At 41.3% G+C, this 17,998-nt stretch overlaps 1 protein-coding gene across 1 annotated transcript in view; it reads right to left on the bottom strand.

The window, feature by feature from the left end:
• Positions 1–934: 934 nt before the first annotated feature.
• The window catches only part of ARHGAP19 (Rho GTPase activating protein 19), an 18,741-nt gene continuing 1,677 nt past the window's right edge, over positions 935–17,998 (bottom strand). The window contains exons 2-12 of the mRNA XM_044450182.1: positions 10,360–10,625; positions 9,470–9,550; positions 8,939–9,148; positions 7,782–8,008; positions 6,875–6,961; positions 5,681–5,746; positions 4,672–4,863; positions 3,467–3,565; positions 2,897–3,004; positions 1,512–1,586; positions 935–1,184 (exon numbers count right to left, since the gene is read on the bottom strand). Coding sequence (XP_044306117.1) covers positions 1,128–1,184; positions 1,512–1,586; positions 2,897–3,004; positions 3,467–3,565; positions 4,672–4,863; positions 5,681–5,746; positions 6,875–6,961; positions 7,782–8,008; positions 8,939–9,148; positions 9,470–9,550; positions 10,360–10,625 — 1,468 coding nt within the window. The 3' untranslated portion in view covers positions 935–1,127. The remainder of the gene's footprint in view (positions 1,185–1,511; positions 1,587–2,896; positions 3,005–3,466; positions 3,566–4,671; positions 4,864–5,680; positions 5,747–6,874; positions 6,962–7,781; positions 8,009–8,938; positions 9,149–9,469; positions 9,551–10,359; positions 10,626–17,998) is intronic.

The following is a 17,998-nucleotide window of genomic DNA, read 5'->3' as shown; positions in this document are numbered from 1 at the left end:
TCTCCATGAAAACTAACTCTATGAAATTGTCTCCACAATGTAGGCAAAAGCAGTCTGTTGCAGGCAGAGAATATGGTATTAAACCAAAGGATTGCACCAAGCCATTCTACTGCAGTGAGGTTTACCTTACTGAAAGTTCTACATGGCCATGTGCTGCCATCTAAGGTTGCAACGGCTGTACCTAAATAAACTTTTTCCTCAGAAGTAGAGGGAACTTAGCAATATCTGATTATTATTACAGTTCTGTTGTGGGCCTCCTTCCATCCAAACAACAACAGTATTATTACACTGCACTGTCCTCCCACTTGCTCTCTTCTCTTGCTAAAAGAAAGAAAAGGAAACTTTTCAGTAACAATTTGAAAGTCTCTCTCCTCCTCCTCTGTGAGCAAGTCAGCCACTTTTTCAGACTGACAAGCAACTTTGTTCTTCAGTGCACTTCTAACAGACTTCAGTGCACAGTCATTAATCTGCCAGCTCCTTGGTCCTACCTGTGAAATGTGCATCAGAGTCTGGGCCCTAAATATTGGGAACGTGCCAGCAATTCAAGTCAGGCACCACTGGACAAAACTTCTGCCAAAATATTCCCTTGGCAATCAGTACTGAAGGAATCACCTGTCTGTTGACATGAGAAAGATGCATATAGCTGGTCCTCCAAACCCATCAATAACCACAACAGAGCGACTTTCATTCAAATTGAGATAAGCCTAGCTGCCAAGAGGGTCTGAAAGCCTGACTCTACTGTGGATGCTAATGGGAACTGCAGGTTAAGGAAGAAGCACATATACAAAGCCTGGATGAAAGCAAAGCACCAGCAGAAAGATACAAGCCAGGATAGAAAGATGGCCATCTGGAAAGACAAGCAATTCAAAACAATGGCTTCTCCAAAGAGAAGCTACACCACAGGTACAGTCCAGTGCATAGAGAGGTGGCCAATCATGGTTTCCTATGTTCACATGAAAGAAAGCATGTGTTATTTGGGCAGACACACTATTGTAAGCCAGGCTCCAGTAAGTGAAGTTAGAGGGGTCAAGGAGTCCTGGCACTGCTCACAGCTTGATGTGGGGAAAGCAGGCATTATCCACAGGTTTCCAAGTCTTTGCAGCTCTTATACATCATCTCATGGGTGTTCAAATGGAAGATTCTTCTGTTGGGGTCCCACGAAACTGAGTATGTTTACAATAGCCCTGTGCCAGAAAGAGAGAAATTCGCAGTTGTGTACTGTGCTGCAGTCATGTGATAACAAGAAGTCATGGATACATCACCAACTGTCCTCCTGAGGTTGTCTTTATTTCCTATAGTGAAAGCATGGAAAGCCCAGATTTTTGCTTAAGGGCCATTTAAATTTCACATTTCTAGCTTCACTTTTTCTCTGCACATCTTACCTTTCAACTAAAAATGGGCTTGGAGCCCTAGTTACAATCACACAAATGTGGCTTTCAGGTGTGTGTTGGCAGTCTGGAGGCTACTCATGAGAAGAACATGCTGCTTATATCTAAATATACATAACTTACCTCTTTCCTGTACTCAAGGGACTTCAGCTTTGCTCGAATCACATTGATTGCTGGAGAGGAAGCAGGATTCTGTAACTAGACAAGATGTGGACTGAAACCCTAGCCTCTAAATCACATTATACTGCCTGTCTGCCCATCCCCATCCCCTCTAAATCAAGCTAGGAGGTACCAGCTACTAGCAACTACCTTGAATCAATTCAAATTAATTTCTGCCATGAATTTACCCATGCCACACAGATGTAGGGTAGTCTACAGTGTTACATCTTAGTTTGACAAATGGCCGAAAAACCAAATTGCCACAGAATGAAATACTGATTAGTAAACAGGGCTTTCTTTCCTCTAGTGCAAACTGGCTTTAGCTGGCCACAACATGGAACTTTTGTGGGGAAGAAAAAGAACTTGTTACCATGGGTGCCTCCATTCTCCATGCTCTCTGGCTCTGCAGGGGTGAGTGTCTCAGTGTCCATAACAGCAACAGATGCTGGATGATGGGATATATGCATAGAGTGTTGTACTGAGGGTCTCAGATCCTTTTCTGCAGAAGTGCCTGGGATCTCTTGAAGCTGTGTAAAGGCTGCCTACACTAAGGAGACTCACATGTCTGAGTGCAGCAACATCATTTTGCACATTGAGACAATGTAGTACCGCAATGTGCATAATGCAACCACATCCCCAGGTCAACTAGTATGGACGAGCTCCCTGTTTCTGGCCAGTATAGAAGCACCATCTCTACCGTATGTCCTGGGATTGAGAAGTTGGTGCTACCAAGGATGCTATGGATGTGTGTGGTGTTTTCCCAGCTCCCCACATCTTTTCCATGTTTCCCCCTCCTGCCATGAGCATGGATTGGCTATTGCAACTGTTCCACTGGCATATCTCTGGCCCCAAGATTAATGCAGTATAGGAATGTTCAGTTAGTCCTGCTAATGAGTCAGCTACAGCTTGAGATTGTACCTGGACCTCTTGTTCTCTGGATAAATTAAGGAGCAGAAAAATGAAGGTATATATGAAAGGCCCGCCTGGTGCTGTCATTAAATGTTTTTTGGCGCCAGGTTAAGACCTTTTTATTTCATCAATATTTTAATAAGCTTTAATATTGTATTTTTTAATATTGTATTTTTAATATTATATTTTTAACTGCAGCCAGAGTGGGTCAATTTGTTTATGTTGATTTTTATGTTGATATTTTGTTATAATTTATGTATATTGATATTTGTATTTTATTTATGTAAGCCGTCCTGAGGCTTTTGCAATAGGACGGCATATAAATATCACAAATAAATAAATAAAATAACTAAAGGCAAGCAAGATTTACCAGCAATTCACTTTACCAAGGAAACCCCATTAGTATAATGCCAGGACATCCTTCTTCCAGTAGCTCTTACCATGCTGACATTTTCCTTGCTACCCTGCTTTGAATCTTTATTGCCTGCAGACTCCAAAACATCCTTCTCTTTTTTGTCCAAAGACACTTGACTTCCCAGTACTTTACGCTGTATTAATGAAGGAAAATGCTGGTTTAGGACTGTGATCCTAAGCAGGTGCAGAAGTCAAAGGCATCAAAACAGTATAACTTTGCATCTCATTTCTGACTGGGCCAATACCTTTCCTGACAAAGGAAGATGAGCAATCTGGCATCCCCATTTCATTCCATTATCCCTCAAAGCTAGCAATGGCTCTGTAATCATGTTTGTGTCAGTAACTGTTTGCAACATGTTGGAAACATGTTGAGGCGTTCTATCTTACACACCGATGGCTTCCCTATGTATTGGAAACATGCAGAAAATTATTGTATGGCGAGGAGTTAGGTTTGACATGTCTCATTTCCCCTCATATTGCTCTTATCAAGTATGTTGAATCTTCAGTTATACAATGGAATGTGTTTCGTTTTTCATATCTTGTTTTACATTATCAGTGAGAAGCAAGTAGCTCCTTTACAGCAGAATGTTTCTTACCTTGATTAGGCCACTGAAAGAATGAGTGCGGGTGCGCTTCTGAGTCTGAGGCGTGGGTGTACCTCTCTGAGGAGTGAAAGCTGCAGGGTGTTTCTGAAACTAGGAACACACACATCTAGTCTTGCTTATTCTGCACTGTTAGTCCAGTCACTCAAGCCAAAGCCCAATCCTGATTCCTATTTTTGCCATTCTGTTCCAGTTAAATGGTCCATGGTCTTCTACACAGGCTTCCAGTCCATTTCCAGCCCTGTTTCAAAGACTTGCTTTTGATCTTTCATGCCCTCAGTGTTCTGGGATCAGAATACCTTCTCTCACATATACCTACCAAAAGCTTGAGAACCTCTTCAGGCACATTGTTCTGGGTGCTTCTGCCAAGTGGTATGAGGCAGGTGCTTACCGCGAGTGCTAGATGTGGAATGCCCTCCTCAGGGAGGCTTGCTTGGGTTCTTCTTTATGGTCATTTTGGTGCCAAATGACCTGGCTTAATTATTTAAAAATGTGTGTTCTTTGAACTGCAGTTTATACGTTATACATATAGAATAGTAGAATTGGAAGGGTCCAAGAGGGCCAGTGGGTCCAACCCCTGCTCAGTGAAAGACTCCATCTCTCTCAGATGGCTGTCCAGTTGCATCTTGAATACTTCTAGTGTGGGGGAGCCCACCACCTCCCAAGGTAATTGGTTTCATTGTTGTACTGCTCTCTATAAGCTGGGAACTACAGACCAGCCAGTCTGACTTTAATCCCTGGGGAAACTCTGGAGCAGATCATTAAGCAGTCAGTTTGGAAACACTATGAAAACAATGCAGTGATTGCTAGAAGCCAGCATAGATTTCCAAGAACAAATCCTGCCAAACTGATTTCATTGTTTGATTTTGTAACTTCCCTGGTAGACCATGGGAATGCTGTGGACATGATATATCTTGACTTCAGCAAAATTCTTAACAAAATGCCATGATATCCTGATTAATAAACTAGCTAAAAGTGGACTAGATAGAACAACTATTAGGTGGATCCACAGCTGGCTACAGATCATATTTAGCCATGCTGTAAAAATGGTTTTTTTTGCTCTCTCTGCTGCAAATTTTTGTGCTGCTGTTTGCCCTTTTACAATATTTCAGTATTGTATTTTGTTGTTTTAGATTGCTCAGATAACTGTTTTTGGGCAACCTTTACACATTCTCTAAAGAAAATAATCATAATCATACCTGTTGAATGAATTTCTTTTTCTTGGCAGAGTCTGGCATGTTATGAACATGCTGGAAAAGTTCTTTCAATGCTTTCTCCGTATGCTGTTGTGCGTCTTCCTGGTGGGCAGAGGGGTCCAACAATCCTCGCTTCTTAAATTTTAGAAGCTGAATATCTTTGAAATCTCTTGGCACTGGCAAATCCAGGTCATCCTAGGGAAATTAAGATGGACACTTAGTTCATTAACCTATTTCCTTCCTATCCTTCTGGGATAGCCTTATCCCAGAAGACTGTTAACATCCCACACCAGTGAAACTGCTGTGTCTTTCATGACACTAATGAATCTAGCAGAAGTCTGTAGAACAAAAGAGGACAAGCAGAGATGGGACAGCAAAGAAAAGTGTAAAATTCTATTGATTATTGTAGCAAGAATGTAATATATTCTAATGTGAACTAATTTTTCATTTACATTCCCATTGAAAGGATTATGTTAACAATACGATATATATTTTATAAACTTTATTCCACATATTCCATTACAGACCACTCCTGTATGGAAATTTGAGAATTATTGGAAGATGAAGCATTTTCTTTGTATTCTCTGTAATATTTTATAAAGCTTGACATTATTTTGTTATTAACTGTAATTAAATCTCTCTCTCTTACTCTGCATGTGTGCACACATGTATATGCAGTGGATAGGCTGGAAGGAGCAGGAAGAACCTGCCTGTGTCCAAATCCTTTTTGCTCCCCTAAAATACCCTGCGTATTGCATCCAAATGCTTTAAGGAAGTTTTATTTTTTCATGGTGAAATGAGACCTTGTTCAGAACTGTTATCCCAAATAGAGGGCAGATTATTAGTAAGGTTATACATTAGGCTATATGGGAAGTCCAGAGTCTACTTCTGTCCAATCCATCCCCAAAGGACGGGTTTCTTCAAGAAAATCCCTCCTGAGTAATTCCTGTTCTCAATCAGGATTCATTTTTCAGTGCATTGACTCAATGATGTGTATCTTCTATGTTCTTACCTTTGAGGCATGTACTCTGGAGTCCAGGTAATGCAGTCTGGCATATTCCCGGATGTATGCCGGAGCCTTGCAAGACAAGCAAAACAGGAGACAGACAAGTATAAACTATTGTCCCTGTCTGAGACAGACACATGGTTCCACAGTAGTTGGCTGAGACCACTGAGTAAAGCACTTTCAGAGATGCTTTAGCCAACGACCAAAGGAATGACAGCTTCCTTTTTGAAAGAGCATGAGGAAGGTTACCCTAGTGAACACTTCTGAAGGGTCCAATATGCTTCCTCGATAGGAGGTGTGGATAATGTCTAGCCTGAATGTCCCATGGAGCCTTAGGATGTGGTTTTTGGCATCCTCACAGCAGTTAAGCTTAAAGGGGAAAAAATCAGCTCACACAAATAGGACCCTCGTTTCTAAGCCTAATTGTCACAAGAAGGGATTGACTTTTTGGGAAGAGGAGGACAGCTGGGAAAGCATCAATCCTTCCTGCAAGATGCCATCACCATGTAGGGGCCCACCCTTTTTCTTAAGCCTATTTGCTACCCTACTAGGGTGGGGCAGAACAGAGGGAAAAGGGGAATGGAGTTTTAAGTGGCTGGCTCTATACACTATTGTCATTCATCCTCCAGCAGGTTATTTGTGAGAAAATGTACAAAGCTGAATAAAGCTACTCATCCCTGCTTTACTAGCAATAGGGTCATCCACAAGGAAGAGCCAATCCTTTGTCTGCCTCTCACATATGCTGTGTGCTCCCAGTTAAACAAGCTCTTGCCCAATTTTCTCAGAGATTTACCCTAACTCTATGGCATCCTACCTATAGGGATATATGGCAGACTAAATGGCAAAGGAAGACTGGTAAAGACTCAGAACATCAAGAAAGGGACTCCCTAAATGCTCTGTAGAAGCAGAGTTTGGAAGCGTCAACTATAATGATGGCTACAGCACCATCCAATGCTCTTGTGTGAGCATCTTGCTTTCTAAAAGGACTTTTCTTTTAATATATTGGTGCCATGCCTGCTCTGCAGATGGAGCAGGAACATTACTTAGCACCTCCAAGGAAGTAACAGATCAAGAAGCTAGGTGGAGCATTTCAAGACTGTACAACAGAGAACAAACCTCCCCTGCAATCAACTTCATGGGACCTCCAGGGAACAGATGCTGACAGTTGGAGGCAGTCTCTCCCATCTTATAACCACCTACCTTGAAGAGCTTTTGTGAGTGCTTGATCATGAAAGCCATCCCATTATTCAGTTTAGAAATGTTCTCCTGCAGGTCGCTAGCAGTCACCTAGCAATAGTGAGAAGCACCAAGGCATGGGAATTAGTAGGTGATTTGGAAGTCCACTAGTAGAGGGGGCAGAACACAACAGCCAAGTGTGGAGAACACACTGGGATTAGTCTTCAGCCTGACCTTTAGTACTGTCAAAATAAAACTGCCCAAATTATACTCCCCTTATACAAATCTATGGTGGAGCCCATGTAGAGTATAGTGTGCAGTTCGGGTCCTGCAGCTAAAAGGGGTACTTTAGAGTTGCAGGAAGTGCAAAAAAGAGATACCTAAAAATATCAGGGGTCTGGGGAAACTTCCCTATGAGGAAAAATCATAACCTCTGAGACTGTTTAGCTCAGAAAAAGGATGAGCAAGGGGAGACAGGAGAGATGTGTACAAAATTATGCATATGTGGGGAGTGGAGAAGGAGGTATTTTTCTCCCTCTTCTATAATACCAGAATCAAATATCATCACATGGAGCTGGCCTGTGAGAAATTCAGGACAGGTAAAAAGCCCTTCTTCACACACTGCGCAGTCAAGGTATGAGATTCATTTCCATAAGATGCACTGATGGACACCAATTTGGCTGGCTTTCAAGCAGGACTAGACAAATTCATGGAGACTCGGCTATCAAATAGTGACTAGTCCTGATGGCTATATGCGACCTCCAACACCAAAGGCAGAAGGGAACACTGTTGGATAACAGGGCAGGAGGCCATGTTATCCAACTCACATGTTACCTATGGGTTTCCCACAGCAGCTGGAGGGACCCTTGTTCGGGTCTAGCTTGATTCTTTTTGAGTACTTACGCACTGCTGTACAAAACAGCACACTTACATTTCGAGGCCACAAAATATGAGGTGCGAACATAAGAGAAAGATTATGGGCTGACATCTTGTTCTTGTCCTGTTTCTTGGCTGTCTGATAAAGGAGATCCAAGAGCAACTTGAGCAGATTGCGGTTGGGGGCTGGCAGGATCAGGAAGAGAAGCTGCAGTGCTTCAATCTGACGTTCTTTATCTGGAATGTTGGTCTTGTTACCCTTGCCATCAAACAGCATCAGCTCTATAACCCAAGAGTTAGGAGAACATCTGTAATTTACAGCATGCTACAAGAAACCTCTTCCCTACAGACTTCAGAAACTACATCAAGTTCAATGAACTACTCCTTACAAATTCCAATCACCCTCCTTTGCACTCCCTAAAGCCTTCTCCCCCCCACCAAACCTTCATGCTTGGATACTCCTAACATGGCATCCCCTCTTTGAGCTAATGGACACATTTTATATTTAGAGATAGTATTATGAACTCCAGCACAAAAATGTCTACCGGAGTAGCCAGTCACAAAAAAGCCATTTCACAGAAGTCAAAGCGATGTGGCTGAAAGACAAGAACCTGCATGCAAGGCAGAGGTGAAGCCTAAGCCTCAAAACACAAAATCTAGTATCCCTAGATTTGTTTTAACAGAACTCTTATTTCTAAGATGACAAGCCATTTTATTTCTTTATTTATGTATTTGAAATTGATTTATTTCAATGAATTAGAAAATTGCCTGCTTGATTTCCCCCAGATGTATTTCCCAAACCAATTTCTGTTCAATTCACTGTCACTCCATTCACTGACCCTTTGCCATTCACTGGGGATCATTCTCCCTTGACCACCACTCAGATAAACACATATGCACATCTTTCCTCTCCTTTGATCATTGCCCAAACACACATGGGCTCAGAGGTTTTCTGGGCTAATGAAAATGGCAAATGGCTTGGAGTTTCAGCAGACACAACACTCGGCAGAGTGCCCAGCTGTCCTGAAGGGGAAAAAACCCTGGGAAAAAAGAAGGGAAAAGCACAGCAGAGCCTCAGAGCTGAGCAGGGCAGGACAAGCATACTGAAGAAGCCCTGGGAATGTCTTTCTCCCTGCGTAATCCAATAAACTTTCTATTGAACAGATAAACCCAGGTTATTGTCACAACGCACCTGTTTCTCCTTCAACTCACCTGAAATTTTGAGGTGTGCATGGAAATGTTTATGGGTCAACAGAGGCTCTGGTAATTCACCCAGAAACATTTTCAGCAGAGTAGCCACATCATTGGAGTGAAACTCTCCTGAATCCAAGTCAATCTCTGTCCCACTGTTCAAGGCTTCTTTCAGGTTCTGTTGCCTGGTGCTGTTTCCTGGCACTCGGAACAAGCCTTCTACTCGAAGATCTGCACCATTATAGGAAAAATAAAATGGAGGAGCACCAAGCTAGAGCTAGATAAATATTATCACTTCCCAATGTTTTATCAAAGCTTCTTAATCATTATCCCTCTCTTTTCTGCAGTATCATTGAATCCCCTAAAGAGCCCTGGCACGAGAGAATCACTGAAACATCTGGAGTTGGGGGTGGCAAGAGAATGTTCATGTAAAGAAACACTAAATGGCTTCTAGGCTTCCTCAGATGAGAAGCTAAGGATATTTTTAATGCCAAAACTGTGTTCCAGACCAGCCCACAACCTTGATTTAACAAAGACAGACACACCACTTACTCTTATGCAAATACTCAATCAGTTGAGATATTTGAGCAATGCCCTCTTCAGTCAGTGGAGCACCAAACACTAGCCCTTTTTCTGGAGATTTAAAAAAGGAAGGTATGAGCAACCAAGTTCATCAGCTGTTGTCCCTGTGGCAAGATATAAAACTACACAGATTTTTTTCCTACTGTTCTGAAAAAGACAGAATTTAAAGTCCCCGCCCAGAGTGCATGTTCACTGCCCACTACCTTCAAAATTCCCCTCCCATTAGCAGCTTATCAGGCATCCAGTTTTTCAAAGAGTGCTCTGTATAGGAAGCTATGCTGTGAAACAGATAAATTTGGATATGTTTCAAACTGCCTCCAGAGAACAGACCCCACCGAAGAATAAGCAAGATAGAATTGCCTTACTGGAACAGACCAAAATCCACAAAATCCAGCATTCTGTTTCCTACAGTGCTTAATCTAATGTTTTGAGGTTCTCAAAGGACATAACAATGATGACCTTCCCCATCTGTCCCCAGCATCTGGGATTCATAGGTGAGCTGCCTCAATATAATAAAGCTCCAGGGAGAAGTTTTTACATTTAACTGTTTCTGTTGTTCAGTTCTGAGCCATGTTTCCTATTTTTGGCTAAGAGTCTACCACATTTGAATAAGTGCCACCTGCATGCTTCAGGCCAACTGCTGAGTCCCGGTCCTCTGCCAAGGACATTAGAAATGATACTCTAGGTTACTCAACAATAAGATATTCGCTACATAAAGGATTGCATCCCACCTTCATCCTCCAACCTGCTTTGAGTGGCTGCAAAGTTTCTGCAAAAGTTTACTTTTATAAGGAAGGATGGGCAAAACCTTTAGCATTAAAAAGCCAAGGGAAAAAAGTTAGCCAACACATTATGCTCACGTTTGCGTTTCAGAGACATCAAGGAACGGAAAAACCCTGAGGATGTGCCGGCCCCACCAGGCAATTGTGGGTCCTCCTCTCCCATCAGCTGGGCTAGCTCTGCTCCAGGCAGGTCTATCAGTCGTGTAATGTTGCTGACCACAAGCTCTGTGAAAGCCTCAGGCTTCTCATGTCGCAGCTTCTCCACAAAGAAGTCCGGATTGAAGATGATCTGATGTCGCTGAAGAGAGGGGTCATTGCAGATGACAAAACTGCAAATGGCATCACTGGGGAAGACCAAGAACAAAGCATTACTTAGATGGATATACATGCAGATAATACATCAACATGGATCAGCCACGCACACTTTCATAGCATAGAAAGGCCTGGGCTTTAACCGGCAGGCATAGTGATTTGGAATATCCTGTAACTGTTATAGGAATGTAAGTACTACACACCCATGACATATACAAACATTACAGAATACTGGCTACTATGCTGGCCACACTTATCAAAAAGGAAGCAGTAGTTGCTTACAATTTTTGTTATTTTGATACTATATACAGTTTCCTTCCAGGCCCAATAACTCATACATATTTTTATTTATAGCCTATACAAAGGAATCAACATAAGGGAAACTAAGTTTCCTAAGACAAAACTGTTTATTTACTAAGCTTTTCTGTGTTTTATAATGCAAAAAACAATTAATTGATTCATTACTCTTACAGGAATTATGTTATAAAACTGTGAGAGCATGCAAAAATCATCCACAAGAGAGCCGAGGCAGAAGATACATCAATGGAAAGATAACACATTCTGTAGCATATTTCCCCTATGCAAAGATAATACATTTCTTTATTTCTCTATTTTTCTTGGAGGTGCAGTCTTGCAGTACAAATATAATTGAAAACTCTTTTCTTAAAGGTGTATTATGTACAACTCATTGCTAGCCAAACACTTCAAAGAAGTCTGCCAGAACAAACTTACATATGGAATTAAAAGACTGTCATGAGAATGTATCCAAATTCTTTCTTGTGAGCTCTGGTGCCATGACACAGATGCATACATGCATGCATACATAATACATACATCAAGAGAACTGAAAACCAATACCTGCCAATTGTTGGCAGTGCAACCTACACCCTGTTGGAATACCAGCTGGGAATGAGTTGGACAGTGGGATCTGAATAAGCAGAGTAATAGGCTTGGCAAAACCCGCTTCAAAAGCAGCAGGCTGCAGAGAAGTACAGCCTTCTCCAGCCACTTAGCTAGTGAGCTGCCAAGTGCAGTTCAATTTGTAGGCTTTCCTACAGTTTAACAAGCTGAGAACAAGATGGAGCCGTTCAACACAAGCAGCTGGAGATGACTGCTGATTGACCTCACATTTGCAGTGCATTATGCGATCCAGTTCTGCCTCTAAGCCTGCATTGTCCAAAATCTTAACTGCATTCAACATTTCTATCTAAGGCGCTAGTACAGCAGTAAGAGCCTTGGCACAATAACATTGCTCACTGCATGAGACAGCTATGCCGGCAATTTGCAGCTCCCCCCATCACTGCCTCAGCCATTATCCAGACTTTAAGCAAAACTCACTGAACTAAAGGTTGAGCACCTTTCAAGCCAAAGTCAAAAGGCAACAGGATACCTGCCCATCTAAGGCATTTGAGTTCCTAACTTGCAGGAAACCTGAGAGCACCTACTGCTGAAATAAACAGAAAGTCAGATCTCTTACACAAGTGCCGAAAGCTTCTCGTGAGGCATTGGGAAGCAGAGACACAGCAAGAAGAACTTGTTCCTTGTTTTCAGAAACAGATCTGCCTGCTCCAGCACAGCCTATGCAAATTCCATGCACACTAAACAACACAAAGACTCATTTATTGGCCCTCTTGGCATAAATGCATCAACCATGTAAAGCCAGAGCAGGACTTCTGTCACTTTCTGTGGGGCAGCAAAGACAGAGCTGAAACACTAGCCATACCATCTGCACCAGGCTAGTATGTGGAAGTGGAAAAGATTAGCTTTGCCTTGTACCTTGATCTGCATTTTTAAACTGCTACTTTTAGGAAGTATTTGATTTTAGGCAAAACCCCAAGATCGATCAGTCATTTTATCTGAACTCCAGCTGTGCTCAAGTACCCCTTTTATTCTTGCTGGTGTATTTCAGTTACTCATGCAACATATATTATTTACTTAAGGTCATAACCGTCATGATTCTTTATGGTATTTCTTTACTCATTTCTTCAAGCTGTAGATGGGACATATGCCTAGCGAATTTGTTGCCAGCTCTGACCAACATGATCACTATTCTTAATTCTCCCATTATCCGCATGTACATGCCTCCCACACTGTTCCAAATCTGTTCCGTCTGCTGGCTTACCTTCCACATCCGAATCAAAATTCTTGTCCTTATAACCTTGTCCCATCTACCTGGTAGATCTAATGTCTCACTACTGGAGGTTTTCAAAATGTGAAACTTTAGGATTTAACTTAACCTTACTTCTACTGGCTTTGCCATTTTCACTTTCTAGGATCCACTCCCATGATACCTCACTCCAGATCTACCTTGTAAACCTATTTTACATAAAGCTGTCCTCAAAATCTCCATCTTCTGAGTTTTTTACTCCCCAGTGTGCAACTACATTTGAGGTAGAAGATTAAGATGCTTGCTGTCCATCTCTGAAGGATCTGAAAAGTATGATTTTTCCCTTTTTCAAATGCCATATATCTGGGGCATGCTGCAACAAACACGTTGCCTGCCTTACAACTACAATTCAACCTAATTTTATGTTTAGAGGCCTCACAGTTGAAAACAGCACCAAGCCCTCTAATCTGGGCTACACTTTACTGGGCTTTGTAATTTTGAAAGGTCAGTTTATCAGCAGCACTCCCTCGCAGAAAAATATGTCTGCCTATTATTATCACTAATGAAATGGAAATGCAAGACAGCACATAAATCAGAACTCTTTTCAGACTGCTCAGTGATATACAATAGAAAAATCCCTGTACTGCAGCAATGTTAAAGGACAGGGAGGATGTGAACAGCACAATCCTGCAATCTGCATAATTTACGAAAAAAGCAATTGCAGGGTGAGGGGTGTTTATTAAAAGGCAGGAGGGTCTTGTTTGCTTTGCATTTTTAATTCTCTTTGCTTTTATCACCATGGTATCCCATAGTTCAGTACATTAACCTTCAACATTGCTCTTTTAGTCTCCATTCTCTCCTTCTAGTTAGAAAGGGAGTTGGCAGGAGAGGGGGAAAAGTTGTGCTTGCTTTTATATAATTTGCTGGGGGCAGGGTTATTTTTAACTATGACCAAGAGATATGAAAAGAATTTTGTGAAAAAAACCAAACCCACAAGGACCTTAACATTGTTCCATATGTTGCAGCAAGAAAAGCTGGGCTTGAGGGAGAACCAATCTAGTGGAATTGTACTATCTATTAAATACAGCCAAAACATTGACTAGTGTTGGGAAAATTTGGGTAAATCCTGTCTGAAAAGCATTACTTTTGTGTGTGCCTTTGCATTGTGGGATCAAATCCTGTGTTCCTTCTCAAAACCAAACTGTCACTGTTTAAAATGGCATTCCCCCACTCCTTTCTCTCACCTTTAGCTGTGGGCTACAGTAGACAAGCCATTTAGTCCAAATTTACATTGTATACCTTCACAATGATTAAATAATCATTGTTGGAATTCAGTTTTACAAGGAAGTAATTTTGATAGCCCAGAGGGCTTCATGTGCCCTGATCATGCAGAATGTTTAGAGTCGAGATAGGGGTCTGAGCTTATCATGAATAGTTTCTAGTAGCTTGAATTTGCATGTCTGAGCAGACCTGGAGATGGGTTCAAGTTACTCAACTAAAGTGTCAATACCAGAAATATTTTAATCTCATTGTTACAGTGTGATTGACTGACATTTCTTTACCTGTTCTGCATGTGATGACCTCAGAATCTTACTGTAATCTCTGCATTCTGGCATCAATTGCCCTGTCCCTGTGTACCTATAAATGCCCTGTAATGGTATTGAAGCTTTGCAGCAGAGTTCACCTCTGCCTGCCCGGTAGTGCAGCCTGCATTATCGTGAGTGTACTGCGGGAACCTTGGGCGTAAAACAATAAAGCCTCAGATGGTCTGGACGCTTGGTCTTTCCCACGAACCCGAGTTTTATTCCCTCTTCTCAAATTGAGATTCCGGGATTCTGACACTAGCTTATCAGGCAAGTCTGGAAAAAAAATCACAGGTGTCTAATTGCTCAGGAATTTGAAATACTGCCTCAGTCATATTCTGGATTGAAACCTACAACCTTTTTGTTGGCTTCTAGGAACTTTAGAATTGTGTTTTGGAACTTAAAATATTCATCCAGACAAAAACAGCTACTTAGCAGGGTGAACAATACCCAAGTCCATTCCAGATAAGTTAACATCAGAAGATGATTGTTCTATTATAGCAGGGGTCAAGGAATATCATAATACAGCAGTAGAATAGTTAACTATAGGACCAGTGGCTTGATTCATACATAACTCTAAGCCAAGCATTCATTGCTCTGACTACATATGAGTAGAGAAGAATCGGAATGATTCCTTTGACTGTGGTACTGTTCAATTTCAGAGGGTTTTTTTCCTTGCAGAAAAGACACTTTCAGGAAATGTATTTGTCTGGCCACTTTCCTCTTCACTAACTGCCAGATATAATCCAATCTACACATTGAGTTCTAATTTGAAATGGAACCAGAATGCTTTTGATTGGCTCTAAATGACATGACTTGTGAAGTCATTATACCTATTTTGTAGCCTCCACACTTCCTTTTTTCAAGGACTATCATCTCCTTTTCGTATCAATTATTTTTTCTTTTTATGGTTTCTGGGCTTAGTCAGGTAGAAGTGCCTTTCTTAGCTAAACAAGGCACATACACTGCACTTTTCCAACAACCTCCTGTAATTCTTTGGTATGTTTGTTTGCCCAAGTACCTTCTCACCTGAAGAATTGTTTGTGTGCAGCTGAGTTTCCCACCAGCTTCCTGAATGTCTTCACTGTAGATTTTAATAAAGCTAGATCCTTTGTTTTACACAGGGGGGGGGGGTGCTATTACTGTTACTTTTCAAAATCCTGTTCAAAATACAAGTCAATAATTTTGTCCAAACCCCCACAAAACGTTGTGCTGCTCTTCCACTTGAGGAATTATGTCACCTCCATTTTGGGAGTGTTTTCCTGAAGTTACAAGTACCAACTGAAGGCAATTAATTGTCTCCTGTGAAGTGTTTGGTTGGCAGCGAAGTAGTGTGGGCTGCCATACCATTTCTGTCTGTTTTAGTCTAGGGTAAGAGTTTTGGTGGTATCCTGTACCATTACCATATTTATCAGTTGTGATTATTTCTTCTCCAGGATTCTGCTGCTCCAAAGCAGATTTGTCTATTTTAACAGCCTATGCAAATTATTTTACTATATGTGTGTATTTTTGCTAAATGTAGGTTGTGTTTTATTATGTTTTGTTGTTCATTGATACTTTACAATGGCAGAGAACCTTTTCCCACCTGCAGGCTGTGTTCCTTTACAAGTGACCTTCTGAAGGGCACATGCCACCAGACATAAGACCAAAGTCAAGTGGGGCAAACAAAAGCTGTATTCACCCCATTAATACATGCACCTCATTCACACAGCTCTATCTACACATGCACCTCCAACTCATGCTCTTCCATCCATCTACACTCTTCCCATTCTCTTTTCTGTCATCTGTCTCCCTCCTTTCTCCTGTGCTATAGTTACACTTCACAGAAGGCTCTGATTCACACAAAGGGGACTTTTTGTGGGGGGGGGGGGTTACAGGTGGCAGTACAGGTGGGAGGAGAAGGTTAACCCTTCACAAGTGCCTCCATCCACCCCATCTCCCTCCTGCAGCAATTAGGCTGACAAACACATTCAAGTCTAATTGAGAGACCATGGGTCAGAAGCATAGATCTAGTGGGATACATTTGGCCAATAGGGAGAGCCTCCCAATCCATGCTATACTGTTAATGAATTTTGTATTTGTGTTTAGAGTTAGTGTTTTCTTACTGTATTAGATTGTTATTCTGGTATTTTATTCATGTTATTTTTATTAAAGGTCCATACATTTTATGTGCATTTATTCACATTCAGATAATTTTTCATATTGTCTTTTGATAGTCTTGTATTTGTTTTGCATTGTATCACTACCCATTTTGGGCTTCCTTCTAGAGGGAAAATGGGGTGCAAGTTACATTTATTGCAACCTAGTTCTGCTTCCCCAGTCCCATTCAAAGCAACAAGAGAGAGACTACCTGCACCACATGGAAAGATACAAGGGACACTTTACAGCCCACAGTATATACATTTATTGTTAATTATCTTGTACTGACAATGGAGCCTTGAATCTGGCAAAGAGCCTAAGGAGGGGAGCAGCGTTTCCATAGGCAGCCATAACTCTATATTTGAAATGTCATTTATGCCCGATTGTTTTTATTCCCAAAGTGTGCATTGCCAAGCTAGCAAAGTCACACAGAGAACATGTTCCCTTTAGGGAAGCAAAGCCCTGTGATAAGCACACCAGAGTCAAAATATCAGACATCATCCCCCAAAATACTGCAGCCAGTCTTGCAAATTGACTTTTCATGCAGGCAACTTCAAGATGCCTATTTCTCTAAATCCAAGGATACCTAATTTTCAGTAATTACTATTCATGACAATGGCACCCCATACATCAGCCTCAAACAGAATTAGAAGTGATGTTTGAAAAAGAGGGCTAAGAACCCTCAAAAGAAATATATTGCATTTCAGGATAGGTTATGAATATACATATGTTGAATGCTGCATTACTGCAATTTTGACTGTACATTCAGCTTTTAGAGGTATCTTTTATCTAAACATTAATGCAAGAATCAGATAAAATGGTGGCTATTGCTACAGTTTAGTAGCCTGCTCAAAGCTCCTAAATGTCAGTTGGTCTGATGTTATGTTGTCCATCCTGACACCATCTGGCACATGAAAGCTGGGAAAGCAAAGTGTTGTTTTTGACTGCAAGTGAGTTGCAGAAGTTTTCTTGGGGAGGCTTCCATGCTCATTATGTCATTAAAACAGCCATGGGAAGTACAGTAGCTGAATTTCTGACTTACTAGCATGATCTGCATTTGATTTTGGCTGCACGTGATGTATTAAAATCATCACATTAAAAATGTTAATGTTTACATTGTTTTGTTGGATTATGTTAGCTGCCTTGAGAGTCATTTGACCAAAAAGCAATATAGAAACACTTTCAGTAATAACTTTGCAAGGGGAGAGGGGCAGATTGCTACTGCTAGAGAGGTTACACAGAAGAGTCAATGTAGCAGTGTGGCATTGGCCTTATCCAGTTCAAGCCACAGCAAGAAGACAAACCTGCAGAACAAGAATGCAATTCCTTTGAATACCCATGGGGAATTAATTTGGCCTGTTGAATCACTGAAGCTAAGATATAAAACTCATGGTTAGAAGACAGGGATTTGGTTTATTTAATTTTTTCTATACTGATTTATTATTTTCAAAAATTTTCAGGATGGTGTGTGTTGGGAAAATTTGGATAAATCCTGTCTGAAAAGCATTACTCCTGTGTGCCTTTGCATTGTGGGATCAAATCCTGTCTTCCTTCTCAAAACCAAGCTGTCACTGTT

This window comes from Varanus komodoensis, unplaced genomic scaffold, assembly GCF_004798865.1.
Source record: "Varanus komodoensis strain SLA01 unplaced genomic scaffold, ASM479886v1 scaffold1, whole genome shotgun sequence".
In the NCBI taxonomy this organism is placed as follows: Eukaryota; Metazoa; Chordata; class Lepidosauria; order Squamata; family Varanidae; genus Varanus; species Varanus komodoensis.
The sequence above is the reverse complement of the archived record's forward strand: the minus strand, read 5'-3'. Positions and strand labels throughout refer to the sequence as shown.